The 26,651-nt window shown below is 50.6% G+C and overlaps 3 protein-coding genes across 3 annotated transcripts in view; all 3 read left to right on the forward strand.

Moving 5' to 3' along the window:
- The window catches only part of LOC142365443 (uncharacterized), a 105,660-nt gene that overhangs the window by 18,266 nt on the left and 60,743 nt on the right, over window positions 1-26,651 (forward strand). The window lies entirely within an intron of this gene.
- Window positions 1,580-9,608, forward strand: LOC142365488 (adenosine 5'-monophosphoramidase HINT1-like). Its single transcript, XM_075446308.1, has 4 exons — window positions 1,580-1,635; window positions 6,471-6,720; window positions 8,307-8,411; window positions 8,865-9,608. Exons 1-4 carry the CDS (start codon window positions 1,580-1,582, stop codon window positions 9,027-9,029), a joined length of 576 nt encoding a protein of 191 aa, XP_075302423.1. The 3' UTR covers window positions 9,030-9,608.
- Window positions 9,077-15,990, forward strand: LOC142365489 (adenosine 5'-monophosphoramidase HINT1-like). The gene is made up of 4 exons (XM_075446309.1): window positions 9,077-9,092; window positions 13,282-13,541; window positions 15,092-15,196; window positions 15,650-15,990. The coding sequence occupies exons 1-4, from the start codon at window positions 9,077-9,079 to the stop codon at window positions 15,812-15,814; spliced, it is 546 nt and encodes a 181-aa protein (XP_075302424.1). The 3' UTR covers window positions 15,815-15,990.

Below are 26,651 nucleotides of genomic sequence, written 5' to 3' on the forward strand. Positions count from 1 at the left end.
ACTGAGCTGCCTCTAAGCCAGTACATTGTATTTGACTACAAGTAAAACTCTCCTTCGCCTAAGACCTGGGGTTTGGTACTGTTCCACACGCCTCCTGTGCTCACTGGGATGATATTTTTGCATTAGCTGTCCCATCTTTAATAAACACCTTCTCCTCCCTACTAACGTCACCAGCACTTCAGCAAGCCCTTGCTATGGCTCAGCGCATACAGAGAGGCCACTCCTAAAACTGGATTCAATGATCATTTCCCTCCAGAAGTACAAAACAGGTAAAATCCCCCAGGGAGGAGAAAGAAAACCAAAACACACACACCAGAACCCCGAGACAAGTCAGAAAAGTATCATAAATGAGCAGCTCCTGCAACACAGGTATTTATCCACAAGGAAACCAAACGAGCTATTAATTTGTGAAGGTCACTGAACAACCATCAGATAACAGGATTCAGCCACTGCTGACATGGACTGCATTTCAAACGCCAGTGGAAGGCTTTATTTTTGTATTCTTCATTTCATGCCCAAACCACCAAACGCTCTCCAGGTTGCTGGCGTGCTGAGAACAGAACAGGGGACACATTTCAGGTGACAGGACACGAGGTCTGCAGTACATTAAAGGGAAAATCTAAAGATTGTACCATAACATACCATTTCTCGAGGTAAAATGCTTCATCTTCTGGGGCTGTCAAATTCACACTGTTCGCAAGCACAGACACTCAAGAACCTTTTAGTTGGAATCCTCTGCTCAACCAAGCTTTGCATTCACCCTCATAAATCTTCTGGGAATGAGGATGGAGCAATGCACCATCCTCCTAACACCCAAATTTCTTTTTTTGACAGACCCTCCCAAAACAGCTGCAGTCTCTGGCACAGTAGGATTCCCATGACGAAAAAAACTAATTGCCAGTTGTAAGTAAAATTTGTAAGATGGCTTAATGTAGACAGACGTGTAAGTGGAATAGAGCTGTGAGTTTTACCTTGTTCAGTGCCCAAGAGTGCATTTGAAGAGTGTATTTACCTGCTGTGGCTGCAGAAATTCCTGGGAGCAGGGATTTGAGTGCTTATTTCCAAGTTTCTCTCATTAGCATTTTTGCACAGAAAAGGGCTGTTTTCAGGAGATGCAGTTTTCAAACCATGACTTTGTAATCGCTAAAAAGGGAAAAGAGGGGAGGAAAAAACAACCCAGAGACAATTCCACCAGCAGCATTCGGTCTGCCCTGTAAAGAGCCCACGTGCTTTCAACAGAAAAGGCAGCATCTGGTTCTTCTGCAAAGTCCCAGGTGCCGCAAGCAGAGATGGGCTGAGCGCATCAGCCAAGAGCGAAGGAGAAGAGCGGCTCTGCCTCCTGGTTTGCAGGCTCTGCACTACCTGTGGCCTTACCTGCTCCCATAAAAGCCGCAGCTGGAGCGCCGGCTGCTACATGGGCTCCTGCAGTCTGTAGCTTCCAAGGGCAAAGCCATAAAATGAGAATCAAAAAATTAAAATAGAAGCTGTGGAGCTAACACAGTGTTGGCACATACTGCTTCACTCGTGCATACGCTGTGTTCCTTCCCCCTCTCCCACGCTGGTTGTGTTTATTTAGACCATGCACGCTTTTGAAGCCTCCCTATATTTGGATGCCAACACCCTGGCCTGCACCAGGTTTTTTAGGCACGTACCATAACCCAGCCAGGACAGGCCATGCTGCCAAACAGGGTCAGAAGTCAGGCAGCAGATAAGCTAGTGAGTGTCTCCAAAGGGCTTACTCGTTAATTAAGGGATGTTACTAAACAACAAAAACAAACTAGTCCAAGCCAGTGAGAGCTTGCAAATAAACAAGTAGCATGGTTTGTTCAGAAGCCTAAAGATTATTATACAGAACTGGCTGAGAAGATGGGAAGAGGTTGGCATAGACGATGCTAGAATGAAGGCAGTGGGAAGCCTTGATTTAAAGAAACACCACATTTTAATCCTACTTTGCATTTTTTTCTTTCAAGTTTCTTTTCTTTCAAGTTTCTTTCTTTAAGAAGGAAATTTATCTAACAGTGAGCATTAAATTTTCAAAACATGCAGATACATACTGTGACATTATATTCGGTGCATTTCTCCTTGTAAGAAGATAAACAGATATAGGATAAATAGTCTAATTATTAAAATTCATTATCTGTGTCACTCTTTGCTTGGATGGCAATGAGGATCCAGTGACAAATGGAAAAGCGGGGCTTTACGTAGCGCAGCCACCCTAAACGTGACACGCTCTCAGCATCTGATTAATGTATGCTTTCTAAGCCAGCAACCGCCACTACTTCAGCAGTCACAGAATCACAGAATCACAGAATAGTAGGGGTTGGAAGGGGACCTCTGTGGGTCATCTAGTCCAACCCCCCTGCCGAAGCAGGGTCACCTACAGTAGGCTGCACAGGATCTTGTCCAGGCGGGTCTTGAATATCTCCAGAGAAGGAGACTCCACAACCTCCCTGGGCAGCCTGTTCCAGTGCTCCGTCACCCTCAGAGGGAAGAAGTTCTTCCTCATGTTCAGACGGAACTTCCTGTGCCTCAGTTTGTGCCCATTGCCCCTTGTCCTGTCACTGGGCACCACTGAAAAGAGCTTGGCCCCATCCTCCTGACACCCACCCTTCAGATATTTGTAAGCATTTATTAGGTCCCCTCGCAGCCTTCTCTTCTTCAGGCTGAACAAGCCCAGCTCCCTCAACCTCTCCTCGTAGGGGAGATGCTCCAGTCCCCTCATCATCCTCGTAGCCCTCCGGTGGACTCTCTCCAGTAGCTCTTCATCTTTCTTGAACTGGGGAGCCCAGAACTGGACACAGTACTCCAGATGAGGCCTCACCAGGGCAGTGTAGAGGGGAAGGAGAACCTCCCTCGTCCTGCTGGCCACACTCTTCTTGATGCACCCCAGGATCCCATTGGCTTTCTTGGCAGCCAGGGCACACTGCTGGCTCATGGTTAACCTGTCGTCCACCAGGACACCCAGGTCCCTCTCCGCAGAGCTGCTCTCCAGCAGGTCCACCCCAAGCCTGTACTGGTGCATGAGGTTGTTCCTCCCCAGGTGCAGGACCCTGCATTTGGCTTTGTTGAACCTCATCAGGTTCCTCTCTGCCCAGCTTTCCAGCCTATCCAGGTCACGCTGAATGGCAGCACAGCCTTCTGGTGTATCTACCACACCTCCCAGTTTGGTGTCGTCAGCAAACTTGCTGAGGGTACATTCTAACTCTTCATCCAGGTCGTTGATGAAGAAGTTAAACACGGCTGGGCCCAGTACTGACCCCTGGGGGACACCACTTGTTACCAGCCTCCAACTAGACTCAGAGCCGCTGATGACAACCCTCTGAGTTCTGCCATTCAGCCAGTTCTCTATCCACTTCACCGACCACTCATCCAGCCCACACTTCCTCAGCTTCCCTAGGAGGATATCATGGGAGACTGTGTCGAAAGCCTTGCTGAAGTCGAGGTAGACAACATCCACGGCTCTCCCTTTGTCTACCCAGCCAGTCATGTCATTGTAGAAAGCTATCAGATTGGTCAGGCATGATTTCCCCTTGGTGAATCCATGCTGACTACTCCTGATAACCTTCTTCCACTTGCTTGATGATGGCCTCCAGGATAAGCTGCTCCATCACCTTTCCCGGGATGGAGGTGAGGCTGACCGGCCTGTAGTTCCCTGGGTCCTCCTTCTTGCCCTTTTTGAAGATTGGAGTGACATTGGCCTTTCTCCAGTCCTCGGGCACCTCTCCTGTCCTCCAGGACCTCTCAAAGATGATGGAGAGTGGCTCAGCAATGACATCCACCAGCTCCCTCAGCACTCGTGGGTGCATTCCATCGGGGCCCATGGATTTGTGGACATCCAGATCACTTAAGCGATCCCTCACACAGTCCTCCTCGACCAAGGGAAAGTCGTCCTCTTTGTAGGCTTCTTCTCTTACCTCCGGGGCCTGAGATTCCTGAGGGCCAGTCTTAGCACTGAAGACTGAAGCAAAGAAGGCATTCAGTAGCTCTGCCTTCTCCGCATCCTCCGTCACCAGGACACCCACCTCATTCAGCAGCGGCCCCACGTTGTCCCTAGCCTTCCTTTTGCTGCTGATGTAGTTGAAGAAGCCCTTCTTGTTGTTTTTGACATCCCTTGCCAGCTTCAATTCCAGGTGAGCCTTGGCCTTCCTCGTCGCATCCCTGCATGCTCTCACCACGTTTCTGTACTCTTCCCAAGTGGCCAGTCCCTCTTTCCACATTCCATGGATCTTTCTCTTCTGCCTGATCCAACCTCGAGCTGACTGACGCAAGTAACTCACGAGATGAAGGAGGCTGGACGCTTGTCTGTGCTTGGGCTAGAAGGAAGAACCCTCCCCCCTCTCCTGAAGTGTCCCTACATAACAGACAGGATGCTCTGGGCTTGGGGACTGAAGAGCACGCGAGTAATGGACAGGATCCAGGACAAGCCAGCCATGCAAAGCTGACCCAACCACCCACCTGCATTCGAACCAGTGCCACCGGAAAAGCACGTAAGGTATTAGTAATTGGAGATTCCCTACTGAGAGGCACCGAAGCACCCATTTGCCGTCCAGATGGTTTCTCTAGAGAAGTCTGCTGCCTACCAGGAGCTCACATCCGTGGCGTCACTGAGAGGCTGCCGAGCCTGGTGAACCCTACAGATTATCATCCGCTCCTACTGTTCCGTGTAGGGTCTGACGAGGCAACTTGGAACCCTCCAAAGAGACCCTCGGAGCAACGTTAAAAGAATCAGGAGCAGAGGTGGTGGTCTCCTCTATCCTCCCAGTCAGAGGAATGGGTCCAGGAAGGAGGAGGCGAATTGAACAGGTGAATGCCTGGCCGCGTAGCTGGTGCCATGCTCAAGGTTTTGCCTTCTGTGATCATGGATCTACCTTTGAGAAGCCGGGTCTGTTGGCAGCTGATGGGATTCACCTGACCAAGCGGGGCAAGAGGGGCTTCGCCAACGAGCTGGCCAGACTCACAAGGAGGGCTTTAAACTAGACTCGGCGGGGGAAGGGGATGGAGTTTTGAGCAACAGAGAAGAGCCAGGGGCTGCTGATGCGTTAGGAACCAACAGGGGAACACCTGAGAAATGCCGCAAAGGAACTGGGGCGCGATCCTCCAAAAAGGTGATGCGGTCGACAGCCCAACTGAAGCATCTCAACGCCAACGCGCGCAGCACGGGTAACAAACGTGGCTGAGTGAGGACCTTCTGGTCGAGCTGAAGCGCGAGAAGGAAACGCATAGGCAGTGGAAGCGGGGACAGGCAGCCTGGGAAGAATGTAAGGATGCTGCCCGGGTGCGTGGGGATGGGATGAGGAAAGCTAAGGCACAGCCGGAGCTGAATTTGGCAAGGGGTGTGAAGAATCGTAGGAAGGGCTTCTACTGGGGCGTTGGTCAGAAAAGGAAGACTAAAGACACACACCACACTACGCACACACACCACACCACACCCCCCCCCCTCCGATAAATAAGACTGGAGATCTACAGACAGACGATTTTTTTCCTCCGTTTTCACTGGTAATCACTGTTCCCACATCCATGATCTGGATGATGGGTAGACAGACCGTACCCTCAGCGAGTTTGCTGATGATACAGAACTGGGAGGAGTGGCTGATACCCCAGGGGGTTGTGCTGCCATCCAGAGGGACCTCGACGGGCTGGAGAAATGGGCAGGCAGGAGCCTCGTGCAGTTCAACAAGGGGAAGTGCAAAGTCCCGCGCCTGGGGAGGAACAACCCCATGCACCAGTATATGCTGGAGGCCGACTGGCTGGAAAGCAGCTTTGCAGAAAAGGACGTGGGGGGCTCCTGGTGGACACCAAGTTGAACGCGAGCCGACAACGTGCCCTTGCCGCAAAGAAGGCTAAGGCTATCCTTAGCCCGATATAGAGGAAAGCAGGGTTTATGTATGTTACACTACAGTTGTGTAGAGCAATCGAATTGCTCGCTCTCCCCGGGGGTGCAGGGCACCACAGACCACCCTCGGGCAGCTTTGGGGGCTCTGCCTATTTTTCTAAAAGCCTCCTACCCAGCTTAGCGCAAGTCCTATCTTGATCTGCCCTCCAGCCCTCAAGCCACCAGTGCTGAACACACGCTTTGTATTTTATTTTCTCCCGGGAGGCGTGCAGCTTAGAAACGGCTGCAATTGAAGTGGGGCTTTCAGGGAACAATTTAGAGCACCTTCTGTTGGCTCTGCGAAATGTTCTGAAAAGTTAAGGCCTGCCCTGCCCTGGCAAAAGCAGTCATGTGACTGGAGGGAGCAGCGCCAAAAAGCCACAAGCACGTTTGGGGTGGACTTGCTGCGGTAATAAATAACAGTAAGCAGTACTTCTAGCTACACCAGCCTCTTGTGAGACCTCGTTGCCCGCCCACAGGGTCGCAGCACTACACGGCGCAGATCCCTCCGCGGACTCGGCCAACGTCTTCTCCCTCCGCCCCCGGGTCGGATCCCTCCGCGCCCCGAGAGCACGCAAACTCCCTGAGCCCCGGCAAGCACCAGGTCGACGAGGGCGGCCTCGCCAGGGGGGCGGGGACAAGCGAAAACGACAGACGAGACAGCCCATCGAGACGCAGGATCGGCCGGCGGCGATCTGGCGGCCCAATGGGCGCCGCGGAGGGCCTGGCCGAGTGGAGGAAGCGCGGGGGCGACAAGGGGCGTTGTCGTGGCTGACGAGATTATTGGGGCGCCGCCACTGTCTTCGGGAAGGCGCTTCCCCGCCAACGTCATCTACGAGGACGAGGAGGTAGCCGCGGCTTTGCTCTGTGCGCGGTCCCCCTTCCCTTCCCTTCCCTTCCCTTCCCTTCCCTTCCCTTCCCTTCCCTTCCCTTCCCTTCCCTTCCCTTCCCTTCCCTTCCCTTCCCTTCCCTTCCCTTCCCTTCCCTTCCCTTCCCTTCCCCGCGCTCGCAGGCACCCTGAGCCGAGGGCCCGTTGCGCGGTGCCCGGGAGCGCGGCAGGGTGGGTGGAGGGACGGAGGACGGGCGGGGCCTCTCTGGGTTGTGGCGCTCTCTACTGCACCATCCCTAAAACATCGCGCTTCTTCGGTGCCCCCCCCCCGGCTGCCGCGGCGCGTACTGGGTTGCTGGTGCTGTCCGGCTCGCCTCGGTTCCCAGCCCCACCGTGGCGCGTGCGCGCGTGCGCAGAGGAGGGCCTCTGACGGTAACGCTCTTGGTGGCAGCCGCAGACGTTTGCCGCGTGATATCCCTTTGGCACTGCAAGTCGTGCAAAGTTTGCTGCCGAGGGATGGGAGCGGTCCTGCCTCGTGTAGGATGATAGTCTTGAAACCGTAGATTAAGCACACGCAGTCAGTGTCCTCGGGGATTCGGCTGGGGGGGGGGTGGGGATGTGGGGGTGTGTGTAAACAGTGGACGTCTGAGTAGCAACCGTAAGGAGTTAGTTCTGCATAGGAGAAATGCAGGTCCTGATGTGCCTCGTAATAGCGTTATAGAGATTTCACAGCTCTGCTGTGCAAGGCTTTGGTTCTGAAGCCCCGAACTGGATTATTAAAGCAAAGAATTACAGCTTTTCTTATTTTTCGTAAAAAACAAACAAAAAAAAACAAATCTAGAAACCGGTCATCCTGCAGGCTGCAAAAGCTTCCCAGGTCTCGTTGCTGTGGTGAGGTGGGGCCGTGATAACAGCATGCTTGCAAGGTTCACGGATGCTGGTGCACCACGACGTGCTAGGAACTCGAGCGAGCTGCTCAGACTTGGGGGGGGGGGGGAAGCAGCCCTTACCTACACGATGGTAACTTTAAGTTAGTATCCCGTATCATTTTGTTATTAAACTGCTGACAGTTAACAGTTAGGGATGTCTTCTGCTCTTGAAGGTAGGGTTTATGTGCAATGTAGAAGACAGACTGGTACGCTGCACTTGCAGGCTTCCTGTGATTATGCTTTTGCTCAGTACTGGAGTTCCCTGTAGCATGGAAAACGAATGGCCGCTGATCTTCCACTTCACCGAATTCTTTGCTGATTCAGTTAAGCCCTTTGTCTCCTGCCTCTGCGTGGACCACATCGAATGGAAAAAGTGCTTAGGAAATGGTCAACCCAAATCAAAACATACTGGAGGTCGCTAATGTGAAGTCCTGGCCCGTCTCCTTGCCCCCATCATCTTGCATGCTGAATCCCGCTTCTGGAGGGGGCTCTGTAAATACGTTGTATTTTGTGTATAGAAAGTATTGATATCACGTAAGAAAAGTCAACGTTTCGGCTTGCGTTTGGGGTATCCGGTAACCTGCTTCTGCACGAGTTCAGTGGGGCATATTGATTTGCTTAAGCTATTGCCTTTCTCTGAAGCCAATTACGTTGTAACTGTTTGCTCTTCCTCCAGTGCCTTGCGTTCCGCGATCTTTCACCCCAAGCTCCGACGCTTTTCCTAGTCATGCCTAAGGAGCCAATTATCAGGTTATCTGAAGCAGAAGGTTCTGGTGAATCTGTAAGTACTGGGGAAGCTTTCTGTATGCTAAACTGTACCTGTAATTAGTTCCTAATTTACTAGACTCTTTCCCTCTTGATAGGGCGCGGTAGGCTATTTTGGGTTTTCTGGCGCTGTAACCTTTTGCCTCTAGCTTGTAACGGAACTGAGCTTTTTGACTAAAAGTAGGGATATAAAGCACTGCTCATCCCTGGGTATGTACTTCTGGTGCAAAATGCGGTGTCGCTTTGGAGCGCAGTCTGATGCCTGTTGTCATGGTTGAGAGAGAGAGGAAAATGTCGGTTGCAGGCGGACAGACGGTAGTTTGAAGCGCAGTGGCTGAATTGCTAGGAATTGGCTAACTGGTTTCTCTGGGTGGTTCTCTGCTCTCCTTCCTTCCCTTCCTGCCCTCTCCCCTCTTTGTGTGTGGCTTTTTATTTTATTTGTTTACGGTTTTGTACTTCCTTTCTCCAGCTTCTTGGGCATTTAATGCCCGCTGGGAAGAAGCGTGCTGCTCACCTGGGCCTGACACATGGATTCCGGATGGTTGTGGATGAAGGGCCCGAGGGTGGGCAGCCTGTCTGTCGTGTACATCTACATATTCTGGGTGGCCGTCAGTTGGGCTGGCCGCCTGGCTAAGATTTTTGCACCGCAAGAGTTGCCCCACGTGTACGAACCGCCACTGAATGGATTTCGTCTGTTGCACGTCAATCTAGCTACTGTGATTCTGAATCACAGAATCACAGAATAGTAGGGGTTGGAAGGGACCTCTGTGGGTCATCTAGTCCAACGCTCCTGCCGAAGCAGGGTCACCTACAGCAAGCTGCACAGGACCTTGTCCAGGCGGGTCTTGAATATCTCCAGAGAAGGAGACTCCACAACCTCCCTGGGCAGCCTGTTCCAGTGCTCCGTCACCCTCAGAGGGAAGAAGTTCTTCCTCATGTTCAGACGGAACTTCCTGTGCCTCAGTTTGTGCCCATTGCCCCTTGTCCTGTCACTGGGCACCACTGAAAAGAGCTTGGCCCCATCCTCCTGACACCCACCCTTCAGATATTTGTAAGCATTTATTAGGTCCCCTCGCAGCCTTCTCTTCTTCAGGCTGAACAAGCCCAGCTCCCTCAACCTCTCCTCGTAGGGGAGATGCTCCAGTCCCCTCATCATCCTCGTAGCCCTCCGGTGGACTCTCTCCAGTAGCTCTTCATCTTTCTTGAACTGGGGAGCCCAGAACTGGACACAGTACTCCAGATGAGGCCTCACCAGGGCAGTGTAGAGGGGAAGGAGAACCTCCCTCGTCCTGCTGGCCACACTCTTCTTGATGCACCCCAGGATCCCATTGGCTTTCTTGGCAGCCAGGGCACACTGCTGGCTCATGGTTAACCTGTCGTCCACCAGGACACCCAGGTCCCTCTCCGCAGAGCTGCTCTCCAGCAGGTCCACCCCAAGCCTGTACTGGTGCATGAGGTTGTTCCTCCCCAGGTGCAGGACCCTGCATTTGCCTTTGTTGAACCTCATCAGGTTCCTCTCTGCCCAGCTTTCCAGCCTATCCAGGTCACGCTGAATGGCAGCACAGCCTTCTGGTGTATCTACCACACCTCCCAGTTTGGTGTCGTCAGCAAACTTGCTGAGGGTACATTCTAACTCTTCATCCAGGTCGTTGATGAAGAAGTTAAACACGGCTGGGCCCAGTACTGACCCCTGGGGGACACCACTTGTTACCAGCCTCCAACTAGACTCAGAGCCGCTGATGACAACCCTCTGAGTTCTGCCATTCAGCCAGTTCTCTATCCACTTCACCGACCACTCATCCAGCCCACACTTCCTCAGCTTCCCTAGGAGGATATCATGGGAGACTGTGTCGAAAGCCTTGCTGAAGTCGAGGTAGACAACATCCACGGCTCTCCCTTTGTCTACCCAGCCAGTCATGTCATTGTAGAAAGCTATCAGATTGGTCAGGCATGATTTCCCCTTGGTGAATCCATGCTGACTACTCCTGATAACCTTCTTCCACTTGCTTGATGATGGCCTCCAGGATAAGCTGCTCCATCACCTTTCCCGGGATGGAGGTGAGGCTGACCGGCCTGTAGTTCCCTGGGTCCTCCTTCTTGCCCTTTTTGAAGATTGGAGTGACATTGGCCTTTCTCCAGTCCTCGGGCACCTCTCCTGTCCTCCAGGACCTCTCAAAGATGATGGAGAGTGGCTCAGCAATGACATCCACCAGCTCCCTCAGCACTCGTGGGTGCATTCCATCGGGGCCCATGGATTTGTGGACATCCAGATCACTTAAGCGATCCCTCACACAGTCCTCCTCGACCAAGGGAAAGTCGTCCTCTTTGTAGGCTTCTTCTCTTACCTCCGGGGCCTGAGATTCCTGAGGGCCAGTCTTAGCACTGAAGACTGAAGCAAAGAAGGCATTCAGTAGCTCTGCCTTCTCCGCATCCTCCGTCACCAGGACACCCACCTCATTCAGCAGCGGCCCCACGTTGTCCCTAGCCTTCCTTTTGCTGCTGATGTAGTTGAAGAAGCCCTTCTTGTTGTTTTTGACATCCCTTGCCAGCTTCAATTCCAGGTGAGCCTTGGCCTTCCTCGTCGCATCCCTGCATGCTCTCACCACGTTTCTGTACTCTTCCCAAGTGGCCAGTCCCTCTTTCCACATTCCATGGATCTTTCTCTTCTGCCTGATCCAACCTCGAGCTGACTGACGCAAGTAACTCACGAGATGAAGGAGGCTGGACGCTTGTCTGTGCTTGGGCTAGAAGGAAGAACCCTCCCCCCTCTCCTGAAGTGTCCCTACATAACAGACAGGATGCTCTGGGCTTGGGGACTGAAGAGCACGCGAGTAATGGACAGGATCCAGGACAAGCCAGCCATGCAAAGCTGACCCAACCACCCACCTGCATTCGAACCAGTGCCACCGGAAAAGCACGTAAGGTATTAGTAATTGGAGATTCCCTACTGAGAGGCACCGAAGCACCCATTTGCCGTCCAGATGGTTTCTCTAGAGAAGTCTGCTGCCTACCAGGAGCTCACATCCGTGGCGTCACTGAGAGGCTGCCGAGCCTGGTGAACCCTACAGATTATCATCCGCTCCTACTGTTCCGTGTAGGGTGTGACGAGGCAACTTGGAACCCTCCAAAGAGACCCTCGGAGCAACGTTAAAAGAATCAGGAGCAGAGGTGGTGGTCTCCTCTATCCTCCCAGTCAGAGGAATGGGTCCAGGAAGGAGGAGGCGAATTGAACAGGTGAATGCCTGGCCGCGTAGCTGGTGCCATGCTCAAGGTTTTGCCTTCTGTGATCATGGATCTACCTTTGAGAAGCCGGGTCTGTTGGCAGCTGATGGGATTCACCTGACCAAGCGGGGCAAGAGGGGCTTCGCCAACGAGCTGGCCAGACTCACAAGGAGGGCTTTAAACTAGACTCGGCGGGGGAAGGGGATGGAGTTTTGAGCAACAGAGAAGAGCCAGGGGCTGCTGATGCGTTAGGAACCAACAGGGGAACACCTGAGAAATGCCGCAAAGGAACTGGGGCGCGATCCTCCAAAAAGGTGATGCGGTCGACAGCCCAACTGAAGCATCTCAACGCCAACGCGCGCAGCACGGGTAACAAACGTGGCTGAGTGAGGACCTTCTGGTCGAGCTGAAGCGCGAGAAGGAAACGCATAGGCAGTGGAAGCGGGGACAGGCAGCCTGGGAAGAATGTAAGGATGCTGCCCGGGTGCGTGGGGATGGGATGAGGAAAGCTAAGGCACAGCCGGAGCTGAATTTGGCAAGGGGTGTGAAGAATCGTAGGAAGGGCTTCTACTGGGGCGTTGGTCAGAAAAGGAAGACTAAAGACACACACCACACTACGCACACACACCACACCCCCCCCCCTCCGATAAATAAGACTGGAGATCTACAGACAGACGATTTTTTTCCTCCGTTTTCACTGGCAATCACTGTTCCCACATCCATGATCTGGATGATGGGTAGACAGACCGTACCCTCAGCGAGTTTGCTGATGATACAGAACTGGGAGGAGTGGCTGATACCCCAGGGGGTTGTGCTGCCATCCAGAGGGACCTCGACGGGCTGGAGAAATGGGCAGGCAGGAGCCTCGTGCAGTTCAACAAGGGGAAGTGCAAAGTCCCGCGCCTGGGGAGGAACAACCCCATGCACCAGTATATGCTGGAGGCCGACTGGCTGGAAAGCAGCTTTGCAGAAAAGGACGTGGGGGGCTCCTGGTGGACACCAAGTTGAACGCGAGCCGACAACGTGCCCTTGCCGCAAAGAAGGCTAAGGCTATCCTTAGCCCGATATAGAGGAAAGCAGGGTTTATGTATGTTACACTACAGTTGTGTAGAGCAATCGAATTGCTCGCTCTCCCCGGGGGTGCAGGGCACCACAGACCACCCTCGGGCAGCTTTGGGGGCTCTGCCTATTTTTCTAAAAGCCTCCTACCCAGCTTAGCGCAAGTCCTATCTTGATCTGCCCTCCAGCCCTCAAGCCACCAGTGCTGAACACACGCTTTGTATTTTATTTTCTCCCGGGAGGCGTGCAGCTTAGAAACGGCTGCAATTGAAGTGGGGCTTTCAGGGAACAATTTAGAGCACCTTCTGTTGGCTCTGCGAAATGTTCTGAAAAGTTAAGGCCTGCCCTGCCCTGGCAAAAGCAGTCATGTGACTGGAGGGAGCAGCGCCAAAAAGCCACAAGCACGTTTGGGGTGGACTTGCTGCGGTAATAAATAACAGTAAGCAGTACTTCTAGCTACACCAGCCTCTTGTGAGACCTCGTTGCCCGCCCACAGGGTCGCAGCACTACACGGCGCAGATCCCTCCGCGGACTCGGCCAACGTCTTCTCCCTCCGCCCCCGGGTCGGATCCCTCCGCGCCCCGAGAGCACGCAAACTCCCTGAGCCCCGGCAAGCACCAGGTCGACGAGGGCGGCCCCGCCAGGGGGGCGGGGACAAGCGAAAACGACAGACGAGACAGCCCATCGAGACGCAGGATCGGCCGGCGGCGATCTGGCGGCCCAATGGGCGCCGCGGAGGGCCTGGCCGAGTGGAGGAAGCGCGGGGGCGACAAGGGGCGTTGTCGTGGCTGACGAGATTATTGGGGCGCCGCCACTGTCTTCGGGAAGGCGCTTCCCCGCCAACGTCATCTACGAGGACGAGGAGGTAGCCGCGGCTTTGCTCTGTGCGCGGTCCCCCTTCCCTTCCCTTCCCTTCCCTTCCCTTCCCTTCCCTTCCCTTCCCTTCCCTTCCCTTCCCTTCCCTTCCCTTCCCTTCCCTTCCCTTCCCTTCCCTTCCCCGCGCTCGCAGGCACCCTGAGCCGAGGGCCCGTTGCGCGGTGCCCGGGAGCGCGGCAGGGTGGGTGGAGGGACGGAGGACGGGCGGGGCCTCTCTGGGTTGTGGCGCTCTCTACTGCACCATCCCTAAAACATCGCGCTTCTTCGGTGCCCCCCCCCCGGCTGCCGCGGCGCGTACTGGGTTGCTGGTGCTGTCCGGCTCGCCTCGGTTCCCAGCCCCACCGTGGCGCGTGCGCGCGTGCGCAGAGGAGGGCCTCTGACGGTAACGCTCTTGGTGGCAGCCGCAGACGTTTGCCGCGTGATATCCCTTTGGCACTGCAAGTCGTGCAAAGTTTGCTGCCGAGGGATGGGAGCGGTCCTGCCTCGTGTAGGATGATAGTCTTGAAACCGTAGATTAAGCACACGCAGTCAGTGTCCTCGGGGATTCGGCTGGGGGGGGGGTGGGGATGTGGGGGTGTGTGTAAACAGTGGACGTCTGAGTAGCAACCGTAAGGAGTTAGTTCTGCATAGGAGAAATGCAGGTCCTGATGTGCCTCGTAATAGCGTTATAGAGATTTCACAGCTCTGCTGTGCAAGGCTTTGGTTCTGAAGCCCCGAACTGGATTATTAAAGCAAAGAATTACAGCTTTTCTTATTTTTCATAAAAAACAAACAAAAAAAAACAAATCTAGAAACCGGTCATCCTGCAGGCTGCAAAAGCTTCCCAGGTCTCGTTGCTGTGGTGAGGTGGGGCCGTGATAACAGCATGCTTGCAAGGTTCACGGATGCTGGTGCACCACGACGTGCTAGGAACTCGAGCGAGCTGCTCAGACTTGGGGGGGGGGGGGAAGCAGCCCTTACCTACACGATGGTAACTTTAAGTTAGTATCCCGTATCATTTTGTTATTAAACTGCTGACAGTTAACAGTTAGGGATGTCTTCTGCTCTTGAAGGTAGGGTTTATGTGCAATGTAGAAGACAGACTGGTACGCTGCACTTGCAGGCTTCCTGTGATTATGCTTTTGCTCAGTACTGGAGTTCCCTGTAGCATGGAAAACGAATGGCCGCTGATCTTCCACTTCGCCGAATTCTTTGCTGATTCAGTTAAGCCCTTTGTCTCCTGCCTCTGCGTGGACCACATCGAATGGAAAAAGTGCTTAGGAAATGGTCAACCCAAATCAAAACATACTGGAGGTCGCTAATGTGAAGTCCTGGCCCGTCTCCTTGCCCCCATCATCTTGCATGCTGAATCCCGCTTCTGGAGGGGGCTCTGTAAATACGTTGTATTTTGTGTATAGAAAGTATTGATATCACGTAAGAAAAGCGTTTGGGGTATCCGGTAACCTGCTTCTGCACGAGTTCAGTGGGGCATATTGATTTGCTTAAGCTATTGCCTTTCTCTGAAGCCAATTACGTTGTAACTGTTTGCTCTTCCTCCAGTGCCTTGCGTTCCGCGATCTTTCACCCCAAGCTCCGACGCTTTTCCTAGTCATGCCTAAGGAGCCAATTATCAGGTTATCTGAAGCAGAAGGTTCTGGTGAATCTGTAAGTACTGGGGAAGCTTTCTGTATGCTAAACTGTACCTGTAATTAGTTCCTAATTTACTAGACTCTTTCCCTCTTGATAGGGCGCGGTAGGCTATTTTGGGTTTTCTGGCGCTGTAACCTTTTGCCTCTAGCTTGTAACGGAACTGAGCTTTTTGACTGAAAGTAGGGATATAAAGCACTGCTCATCCCTGGGTATGTACTTCTGGTGCAAAATGCGGTGTCGCTTTGGAGCGCAGTCTGATGCCTGTTGTCATGGTTGAGAGAGAGAGGAAAATGTCGGTTGCAGGCGGACAGACGGTAGTTTGAAGCGCAGTGGCTGAATTGCTAGGAATTGGCTAACTGGTTTCTCTGGGTGGTTCTCTGCTCTCCTTCCTTCCCTTCCTGCCCTCTCCCCTCTTTGTGTGTGGCTTTTTATTTTATTTGTTTACGGTTTTGTACTTCCTTTCTCCAGCTTCTTGGGCATTTAATGCCCGCTGGGAAGAAGCGTGCTGCTCACCTGGGCCTGACACATGGATTCCGGATGGTTGTGGATGAAGGGCCCGAGGGTGGGCAGCCTGTCTGTCGCGTACATCTACGTATTCTGGGTGGCCGTCAGTTGGGCTGGCCGCCTGGCTAAGATTTTTGCACCGCAAGAGTTGCCCCACGTGTATGAATCGCCACTGAATGGATTTCGTCTGTTGCCCGTCAGTCTAGCCACTGTCAATGTCTCATTTTTTGTGACGCGTGTCTGTGGAAGGTAACAAAGGCTTTTGAGCAGCAGTTGCACAATAAAGATTTAGCATGGGGATATCACCTCTGTCTTGAGCGTCTTACTGAGGGAAATAGTTCTGCAAGTTAAAATGGTGTCTCCCCGGAGCGTAAGTATGTGGAATGTTTCAGTCTGTTAACAGCGTTCTGTAGATAGGCAGTGATTTGGCCAGTCATTTGAAGCGTGACGCTGGAACCGCTTGGCAGTCTCCTGCGTCTTGTGGGAAGCAAACGCTTAGCTTTTTGGAAGTGGTACACAAATGTACATAAAGCCAGTGTAGGCCGCTGCTAACACTTTAGAAAACGCTGTACGTGACGCTACAGGCGTGCCATACGAGGGTGGTTTTGGCACAGTGCAGTGTGTTGGAGAAGCATCCAACTCCTGTTGGAGCACTTTATCCCTTTTCTGGTGAGGAGGGATATGATAGGGGAAAACACTCGGTCTGAATGGCAGCTGTGGGGCTTCCATAGCACAGTGGAATCTCTCTTTTGTCGGTTTGGGTCAGCTGTCCTGGCTCTGTCCCCTCCCAACCTCTTGCCCACCCCCAGCTTTCTGGAGTTTGGGGGTGGTTGGAGAGAGAGCCTCCATGCTGTGGGAGCACTGCTCAGCAGTTAGTCAAAACATTGGTGTGTTACAACTGCAAAGCACAGCACTGTGAGGGCTGCTATGGGGAAAGTCGCCTCCATCCCAGCCAGGGCCAAACCAAAACTACATCGCGGGGAGACGGCAAACTTCATCTTTCTTTAATGGCTTTTAAAAAAGGGAGATGGGCACGGGAAAGCAGGGCGATCCTTCGTTGCCCTTGAAACACCGTGTTACTGAGGCACCAGAGACGCCCACTGGAAGGCGTCTTCATCTCTTCTGTATCCCCAAGCAATGGGGTGAAGTTTGGTGATGCGGGCGCGTAAGTAACGCGAGGCCTTCACCTTTATTTAATCTTCCCGGGGAGAAGTTCTGGCTGTGTAAACTCCCTAAGGTATCCCGAAGGTGTTCCCGCTTCTGGGGGCGGGGGAATTCTGAAGCAGCTAGGCATGGCTCATACATTCAGAGAGACCGGGTGATTGCCGTAGGTTTAGGAGGTCTCTGGCGCCTGGTGGAATCTATGTCTCGCCTCGCTGGCAACGTTGCCGATACTTTGTTCCAAACCAGAGAGAGCAAAGGGTTATTAAACGGTGATCCGCTGAAGAATCGTAGCATCCTAGAGCAGCCCAGGTGGGCAGGGACCTCGAAAGATCGTCTGGCCCAGCCTTTTGTGGCAAAGGGAGCCTAGATGAGATTATCTAGCACCCTGTCCAATCGCATCTTGAAAACCTCCAGCGTTGAGACAAAATGTCTGTCTTGTATCGAGATGAAACCTCTCTCCTGGTGCAACTTGTACCCGTTGCCCCTTGTCTTCTGCATGTGGCTCCTCGCGAAGAGAGCACCTCCGGCCTCTTTGTAGCCACCCTTTAAGTACTGGTACTGGCATGCTGTGACGAGGTCCCCCCTGAGCCTTCTCTTCTCCAAGGGAGAAAAGACCCAACTCCTTCAGCCTTTCCTCACAGGGCGGGTTCTCCAGCCCTTTGATCGTCTTTGTGGCCCTCCTCGGGACCCTCTCCAGTCTGTCTGTGTCTTTTTTCGGTTTGTTGTTTTTCTGGGTTTTTTTTGAATTGTGGGGACCAGAACTGGACACAGCGCTGCAGGTGCAGCCTGCAGGGGTGACCTCTGTGAGAAGAGGCCAGGGTCTGCCCTGGGCTGGACACAGCTGGTTCCAGCCAGCTAGGCACCGGACTCGCCACAGGCCAAAGCTGAGCAACTCAGCGAAGCTGGTGGCGCCCCTGTGAAAACATCCGCTTAAAGTTAGTATGGGATACAAAGATGATCGCGTAAGCTTACTTGTACGTATCTTAAATGTTAGATGCATGCAAAAAAAGGTCACTTACCAACCCATCGATGCCTGGTGTCAGGTAAGGGATCTCTCGGCCTCGAGGGGTAACCTTTGGGGGGCGTCCCTACTCAAGGGGAGATCGCCGCCGCCGCGCAGCCAGCTGCTGTGGAGGGAGAGCTCGACGGACCCTGATGGCCGCACATATTTCTAGCGTAAAGTGGTTGAGTCGTAGTCAGATTTTCTGCCGTGTTCACGCAGTTTTGGCCGCTTATCAGCCCAGTCTCCAGCCAAACCGGTTTGTTGGGTTTGGTGCTGGGTTCTCACTGATAGCCTCACACAACAGGACTAACTTCGGTTAACAGAACCTCCTGGGAACTTTAAATCCCTGAAGTCATTTCTCAAAATTTGAGGAAAGATTGTAGGTGAGCTAGTGAACCCTTGTGGCAATCGGGTCCATGTCAGTTGTTTCCCTTGCCAGGTAATGGCAAAGATATTAATTGACTCTCTTCAGCAACAGGAATACTAAAAAATGCTCCAGTTAAATCTAAAACAGTATAATATTGAGCGCACGCAGGTATCCGAGTAAGAATTAAACTGGGGTCAGGGACTACAGGATGTGGGGAAATAACATGTTCATTTACAGCACAGAGATCTCGAACAAATCTATACTCTGGGTCCCCATCTTTATCTAATAATCGATGTTTGCTTACGGGTAGAATAGGAGTATTATAAGGACTTTGACATTCTCTAAGTGTGCCCTTTCTCAAGAAAGACTCGGTTTGTTTATGTATACTCGGTATAGCTTCATCAGCAATGGGGTACTGTGGTATCGAAGGGGGCGAGCCTCCTTTTGTTTTAATAATTACCGGTTCTGCAGATAACAGCAATCTTGCATCTTCGCTAGAGTTACTCTAGAAGATAAAACTTTGTCCTTGAGGATGTGCATAATTTCAGATCCCGTTATTACCAATTGGATTCCGCTAGGAGCAAGAAGTATCTGAGTGCCAAATTCCTGCAAAAGGTCACATCCCAGCAACAATACGGGTGAATTTGGGGATATCATAAAACTTCCCCCACGCCAATTTTCCGGCCAAAATAATAGGAAGGGGTGTAGAGAGGTATTTTACTACTTCTCCTACAACTCCCTGTTAGAGATTGTTTATAAAGATTGATTATAGAATAGAATAAAATCATAGAACTAGTATGTAGATTCAGCTGTGTAAACACAGCTGTGTTAAGAAACCATACAATCGGTATGTTGCAATTGGGATAGAAATGAATTGTATGGATTGTATCAAACAGAATTTACAAAAGAAGCCCAGACGACCCTGAAACCAAGCAAGGCCTGAAACCAGCCAGGGAGAATTCTACGAAGACAGAAGAATAGAAAGAACTAAATAAATGATGTACTCAAAGGAACGGAACGGTTGCTTAGAAACTTATGAAGATTCTAGACTTGATGTAATCGGTTTAATAAATGTATATAAACTGGTCTAGCGAGTTAACCTTTGCCACTCACTGAGGTGATGGCCCAACTCTGAGTTGTGAATAAAGCAAAACCTAGTGTAACCCACTCGTGTGAGGATAAAATTTTTAACGCTCCCCGTATAATTACCTTTTCTTCTGAAACTTGTGGAATGGCATAGCTTAATAGAGACAACGTTGCTCCCGTATCTACTAAAAACTGAACAGAAATCCCATTTACCTTTGCAGGAACTCGTCCGTACTCATTTACCTCTACTCCTTCGAGGGACATTTTCGCGTTTCTCCGGCAAGTGTGGAGTCTCTAATATTTCACTGCGAATGAGGACGCGGTGGATATGCAGGGGTGGCTCCTCGTCCAGGACTTCTTGGGCGAAGCGGACATTCCCGTTGAAGATGTCCTAAATTTCCACAATAAAAACATTCTAGAGTATTAGAAGTTGACTGGTTTTGAAATGGGGGAAATGGGGCTCTTCCCCCACGTCCTCTACCCCTCGGGTTTCCTCTTGAGAGACCCCTACCTCTTCCCCTGGGGTTGTAAGTTTGTGTTATAGCAGCCGCCAATAGACTGATTTCCCTCTCCTTTCCCTGTCGTTCTCGCTTTCTTTCCTGTTTCTGTTTCTCACTCTCTCTTCTGTTTTTCTTCATCTCTTCCGTCACAAACAAAGGTAGCAATACTAAGTATTTCAGTTAAGGTTTCCCCTTGCCATCCTGGCATGTGCTTTTTAAAATATTTATTAATGTCTGGGGATGATTGTTCCACAAAAACACTAATGGCTAGTGGTTTCTGAAAATTTTCCCTTGTCATCCCCCCATACTTTAATAAAGTTGCTTTTAGCTGTGTCCAGTAATCGCTTGGATGTTCATCAGGTTTTTGTCTGCACTCTAAAACTTTTGTCCAATTTGCAGTCTTTTCACCACACTGCCGCACGGCATCTAATAATTGCCGGACAGCAACCTGGTAGGCTTGCATGCCATCTGGAGTAGTTAGGTCGCAAAGAGGATTTTCAGTGGGCCAGGGGTTTACCCCTTGCCCTCTTTGAGCAATTTCTCTGTCCTTTTGGAAAATCTTTTCTCTTTCATCCATCTGGAATAATTCTCTCAACAGAGTTTTCACATCATTCCGATTAGGAGTATAGTCAGTAACTATTCCAGACGACATTTGTGCACGTTTTTCGGCATCATCTCTCAGTCTTGGCATTTTACTTTGCCACATAATTAAATCTCTCATAATTAACCTCCTCGGCCTCTGGGGCGGAGGGAGGCGAGCTCACTTTTGTCTTAGGTGGTTTACGCCTTCGATAAGCCCAATTATACCATATATGCCAATAATCAATATCCTGGCTGCCAGAATCTTCCAATATTATCCTTAAAAATTTTAATTTATGGAGTTTAAAGGTTGTTCCTGTAGGAGGCCAAATATCCATAGGTCATCCTCCTCCTCTAGTCCGAGTCAGGAACGGCCATTCCTCCTGGCACAGCAAAATTAACCTTCGCTCCTGTAAAGTTTGTGCCAAAGTTATTTGCTTCCAATTCTCTAAGACCTCAGCAAGGGGCGTCCCCCTTCCAACGCTGGGTACAGTTCCCATTTTCACAAAAATTCTAATGGACTTAGCTAAGCTCTTAGCAAGTTTAAACACAAGAGTACTCCCAGTTTTGTCTGGAATCACCCGTGCCCAAGTCTCGTAGGTGAACTCGCCTATTGTTGCCGGCAAGTGAGCGTTGGTAAGGGGCTTGTCCGGAGGATTTCCTGGCTCTCCTTCCTCTTGTGTCCTAGAGTCCCATCTGGGGTGCCACCTCTACAAGGGAAAAACCAGACGTGAGTACCTCTAGGTTTGCTTTATTGACAACTCGGAGTTGGGCCGTCACCTGAGTGAGTGGCAAAGCTCAACTCGCTTAGACCAGTTTATATACATTTCTTAAACCAATTGCATCAAGTCTAGAATCTTCATAAGTTTCTAAGCAACCGTCCAGTTCCTTAAATACATCATTTATTCAATTCTCTCTGTTCTTCTCTCTTAGCAGAATTCCCCCTCGCTGGTTGCAGGTCCCGTTTGGTTTCAGGGTCGGCTCGGGGTCGTCGCCTGTCCTTTATCTTCTTCTGTGAATTCTGTTTGGTACAATTCTGAGAAAGACTTCGAGAGGCTTCAAGATGTTCTATTAAAAGTTTAGTTAAAGCGAGCAATTTTCTCATACAAAAAGTTTCCTTCTATACTGCGATACACCTGTTTCAGATAATTAATCATCTTTTGTTAATATTGTCTTTGTGTGATTAGCTCGACTGGGTTTTAAGCCAGTCTCGGGTGGGTCTGTACAAGGGACAAGGCTGAGAACAACATCTCAGGCCTTTCGAGTGGCATTCTGGTTGCATTTAGCCTTATACTATAGTTAACTTATTCTAACCTAAATTCTTAACTTTTTCGAGTAAATACAACATTTTCTACAGCCTCACACAACAGGACTAACTTGGGTTAGGCCTGCTTGTTGAGCATCTGCCTGGACCAAAGTTCAGTTAGTTTGGACAGGAGGAGCGCATCCATCACAGCAGGCTTCCCCTAGCAATGACCCCAGAGCTCTGAGGGCGGTAGTCAAGGGCATGGGGGCCCAGGTGGTGTTCTCCTCAGTCCTGCCAGAGAGGGGAAAGGGTGGGAGGAGGAGGAGGAGGAGGAGGGCACTGATAATGCGGGTCAATAATTGACTGCGGAGCCGGTGCTGGCAACAGGTCCCTCTCCGCAGAGCTGCTCTCCAGCAGGTCCGCCGCAAGCCTGTACTGCTGCATGGGGTTGTTCCTCCCCAGGTGCAGGACCCTGCATTTGCCTTTGTTGAACCTCATCAGGTTCCTCTCTGCCCAACTTTCCAGCCTGTCCAGGTCACGCTGAATGGCAGCACAGCCTTCCGGTGTATCTACCACACCTCCCAGTTTGGTGTCATCAGCAAACTTGCTGAGGGCACATTCTGACTCTTCATCCAGGTCGTTGATGAAGAAGTTAAACAAGGCTGGGCCCAGTACTGACCCCTGAGGGACACCACTAGTTACCAGCCTCCAACTAGACTCAGCGCCGCTGATGACAACCCTCTGAGTTCTGCCATTCAGTCAGTTCTCTATCCACCTCACCGACCACTCATCCAGCCCACACTTCCTCAGCTTCCCTAGGAGGATATCATGGGAGACTGTGTCGAAAGCCTTGCTGAAGTCCAGGTAGACAACATCCACTGCTCTCCCCTCATCTACCCAGCCTGTCATGTCATCGTAGAAAGCTATCAGATTGGTCAGGCATGATTTCCCCTTGGTGAATCCATGCTGACTACTCCTGATCACCTTGTTTTCCTCCACTTGCTTGATGATGGCCTCCAGGATAAGCTGCTCCATCACCTTTCCCGGGATGGAGGTGAGGCTGACCGGCCTGTAGTTCCCTGGGTCCTCCTTCTTGCCCTTTTTGAAGATTGGAGTGACATTGGCCTTTCTCCAGTCCTCGGGCACCTCTCCTGTCCTCCAGGACCTCTCAAAGATGATGGAGAGTGGCTCCGCAATGACATCCGCCAGCTCCCTCAGCACTCGTGGGTGCATTCCATCGGGGCCCATGGATTTGTGGACATCCAGATCGCTTAAGCGATCCCTCACGCAGTCCTCCTCGACCAAGGGAAAGTCGTCCTCTCTGTAGGCTTCCTCTCTTACCTCCGGGGCCTGTGATTCCTGAGGGCCTGCCTTGGCACTGAAGACTGAAGCAAAGAAGGCATTCAGTAGCTCTGCCTTCTCCGCATCCTCCGTCACCAGGACACCCGCCTCATTCAGCAGCGGCCCCACATTGTCCCTAGCCTTCCTTTTGCTGCTGATGTAGTTGAAGCAGCCCTTCTTGTTGTTTTTGACATCCCTTGCCAGCTTCAATTCCAGGTGGGCCTTGGCCTTCCTCGTTGCATCCCTGCATGCTCTGACCACATTCCTGTACTCTTCCCAAGTGGCCTGCGCCTCTTTCCACATTCCACGGACCTTTCTGTTCCACCTGAGCTCTGCTAGAATCTCCTTATTCAACCATGCAGGTCTCCTGCCTCCTTTGCTCGATTTCTTTCTCAGGGGGATGCATTGCTCCTGAGCATGGAGGAAGTGACATTTAAAGAGCGACCAGCCCTCTTGGACCCCCCTGCCTTCGACAGCCCTGGCCCACGGGATTCCTCCCAGTAGCTCCTTGAAGAGGGCAAAGTTAGCCCTCCTGAGGTCCAAGGTTTTGATCCTGCTTATCGCCCTGCTTCCTCCATGCAGGATCCTGAACTCCACTATTTCATGGTCACTGCAGAGTCTTTTGTCCATTTTCTTGGGCCTCCTTTAACAGTCGTTTCAAGTCATTATGTTGTAGCAGCTTTTTCACTGATGTGATGTTCATTCCAATGGGGACAGGTAGTAAATCGTGAATCACTGTATAGTTGGTTTGTAATAGTTGGTGAGATGTAACAGGAGTCGAATAACTGAAATCGCATCCAACAATGTTAGTGAAATTACAAACACAAAAATTTAAATGATTATCAATATCTGTGACCATGTTATCTATAAATATAAAATTACAAGGAGATCTCATGCAAACACATCCTTTCCCAATATATGCAAGCACAGTGTTGGGGGCCTCATTGGGATGTATCTCAAAATGACAAACGTTTTGTTCAGTGTCGAGACAAATGTCTTGCGCTTTAAGGGTATTACTCTCACAAATAAAGCCTTGTTGTTCTCGTGTGATACATGCATCGACGTCAACAGTTTGCCATTTGTCACCATCTTTTTTGGCCCACACTCTATGCTCAATAGGATAGAGTACCATTCCATTGTGATTTAATCCTAATGCAATGAATGGGTATATGGTATATACCGAGGCATTTTGTATCGTTAAGACAAAAGCAGTGGCCTTACTCTCAATGGGGTCATAGGTGAAATTAACTAGGTACCACCAGGATTGAAATTTTTTCTCAAAGTCAATTGCATTATCCCATATCACTTTTTGAATTTCGGTAGGTAAGGTGCCTTCTTCACCTTCCCTTATAATTGCAGCAGTCATCGATTGCATCCAAAGCTGGGCTTGGATACAGCTGAGTGCTAAAGAAATATTGCTTTGGGCTGCACCAAGTGCATTTGCAATCAGCTGATGGTCCTTTTCACTTGTTTCTTCCCGCTGAGGTAATATATAAAAAAAGCCATTGGTGATTTCCCAGAGTTAAAAGGGAAGACCGTAGGGGGTGTTCTAACCTATCCAAGTCACCAGTAGTTGTGGCTAGTTTGTTAGTAAGTACTTCAGCATCTATACTGTTTAAGACTCCCGAGCTTGTTCCTAAGGTACCAGTTACATCTCTCTTCAATTGTTGTGAGGAGGTAAGGGTTCGTTCATATGTAACCACGCATACCATCCCGCATAGGATGTACCTAGGAAAGGTAAGCAAATAGGTTTGATGGCAGAGATATTAATCTGCATTGATAGTTCCACTCGCTTGAGAGAGTAGGTCGGGTTAAACAATATTTGTTGTTGACCGGTATTTTTGATAACGTAAGGACCAATGTTAAAAATGTAAGGATTTAGACCTGTGAGTGTTGGAATGGATTCATTCTCAAAATTTTGTTGGGGTGACATCGTGATTGGTACAGGCATAGCCGTAGTTGAAGTCTTTTCCTGTGATATGTCTAACCCAAATTTAAATGATAGTGCTTTGTTTCCTCTGTCAGTGCTTCCCAAACAGACAACAGATACTGACTGAATTATAGTAAAATTGAACCAACAAACATCAGATGCACAGTGCTTCCTATCTATTGTGGATTCTGTTTTTTGTTCAGGAAATTTCCTGATAGTAACTTGGGTTGAAGGAGGGAAATCTTTTCTACTGCTAGCATTAAAGGTTTGACAACCTATGTGGATTGTTTTCCCTTTATTGACCTTCCATCTATGCATCGAATGCTTCCATTCCGATTCATGTATTTGCAATTCCCTGTTGTCATATATGATGACAGTTGCTAAACTCATTCATTCTAAGTAGAAATAGTATTACAGCTAGAATGAGGGACAAAATTCCTTGGATGCACTCGAGGTTAGCGTAAGCCAATGCGTCCGTCCACTTGCAGTTCGTCCAGGATTCCTGTGAACACAAAAGGGAAGAAAAAACACGCTCAGTCGACAAGACCGACAGGGTTAAAAGGAAGGTGAAATCCACCAGGTGCTGATCCAGTGTATTTTTTTCTGAGCAATCTTTGGCTTCCCATGCACAGGGATTTTTAGGAGTGACTAGTAGCATTGGCACTGCTCCAGTTTGAGGTATTTTTACTAGTACAGGTTGTCCTGCATAAAAACCTGTAGGGTATTTCACCACTTCAGCAATATTTGGAACTGCGGCAGTTAGGGTTGTAGTATTAGCATTTTTTTTTTTTTTTTTTTTCCAATTTTACTACCACCCCGTCAATACCGGTAAGTGTTGTTGTTGGCAATGGGTATTGCCAAACATTAGTGATTTTAGAGGGGGGTAACGGTATGGAGGTTTCTAGCAGACTCAGTGCTATTGTGCCTAATCCCTTTTCACGTCCTGCAAAGCTCCACACAGTTCCATCAGGGAGTTTCCACACTTGCCCGTGCAGCAAATCAAATCCTAAAAGATTAGTGTGTGCAGCACCCACTAACACTTCTTTCCTGGTCATTCTCTGTTCTCCTGGAAACCAGAGGGTAATTTTTGCAGTGGGGCATGTTTTTATCACACCATCAATCCCCATAAATTTGACTTTGTGTCGGGTGGGTTTTATGCCTAGAAGTTGTGTTGTTTTATTAGTGATTACTGACATTTGGGCCCCGGTATCGATAAGAAATTCGGTTAATATTTTCCGGGGTCCAATGGGAAGGGCAATAATAGGTTCGTTGATTTTACCAGGGAGCCATTGAATCGCTAGTACCCGCCAGGCAGGGTGGCTCACTGCCCTCCCCGGGGGTGGGAGTTTTTTTTGCTGGGACTTTGACAAATCAATCAAGTTAGATTCTGGTGCAGAAGGCACAACACTGTCATAACCAGGAGATTCTCCGGTTGGATGCTTTACCCCAACTGAATTATTTTTTCTAGTTAAGGATTGGACCAGTGCACAGAGATCTTCCGTAGGGACACCGTGCAGGAGCCGTCGAGGTACCCCCAAGTCCAGGGCTTTACGCCACAACTCATTTCGCTCCTTATCAGGTTTAAATCTCCCATCAGGTTTAGGGTTGTGAGTATGCATTCGATCAGATTTGGAGTCTTTTATGTGGACCTGGCGAATCCTTCGGGTAGGATCGGGGGGATTTTCACCAGTTAGGGTAGCCCAGCCCATTTGGCATCCATATCTGTCTATTTCCTGTACAAATTCATTCC

Source organism: Opisthocomus hoazin, chromosome W (assembly GCF_030867145.1).
Source record: "Opisthocomus hoazin isolate bOpiHoa1 chromosome W, bOpiHoa1.hap1, whole genome shotgun sequence".
NCBI classification, from domain to species: Eukaryota; Metazoa; Chordata; class Aves; order Opisthocomiformes; family Opisthocomidae; genus Opisthocomus; species Opisthocomus hoazin.

What these genes read in the sequence shown, in the direction of transcription:
- LOC142365489 (XM_075446309.1), top strand. An exon ending in TCATCTACGAGGACGAGGAG is followed by an intron (nt 13,542 to 15,091) that starts GTAGCCGCGGCT and finishes CTCTTCCTCCAG; the next exon opens with TGCCTTGCGTTCCGCGATCT. An exon ending in CAGAAGGTTCTGGTGAATCT is followed by an intron (nt 15,197 to 15,649) that starts GTAAGTACTGGG and finishes TCCTTTCTCCAG; the next exon opens with CTTCTTGGGCATTTAATGCC.
- LOC142365488 (XM_075446308.1), top strand. Translation starts at nt 1,580, where the DNA reads ATGCACGCTTTTGAAGCCTCCCTATATTTGGATGCCAACACCCTGGCC. An exon ending in TCATCTACGAGGACGAGGAG is followed by an intron (nt 6,721 to 8,306) that starts GTAGCCGCGGCT and finishes CTCTTCCTCCAG; the next exon opens with TGCCTTGCGTTCCGCGATCT. An exon ending in CAGAAGGTTCTGGTGAATCT is followed by an intron (nt 8,412 to 8,864) that starts GTAAGTACTGGG and finishes TCCTTTCTCCAG; the next exon opens with CTTCTTGGGCATTTAATGCC.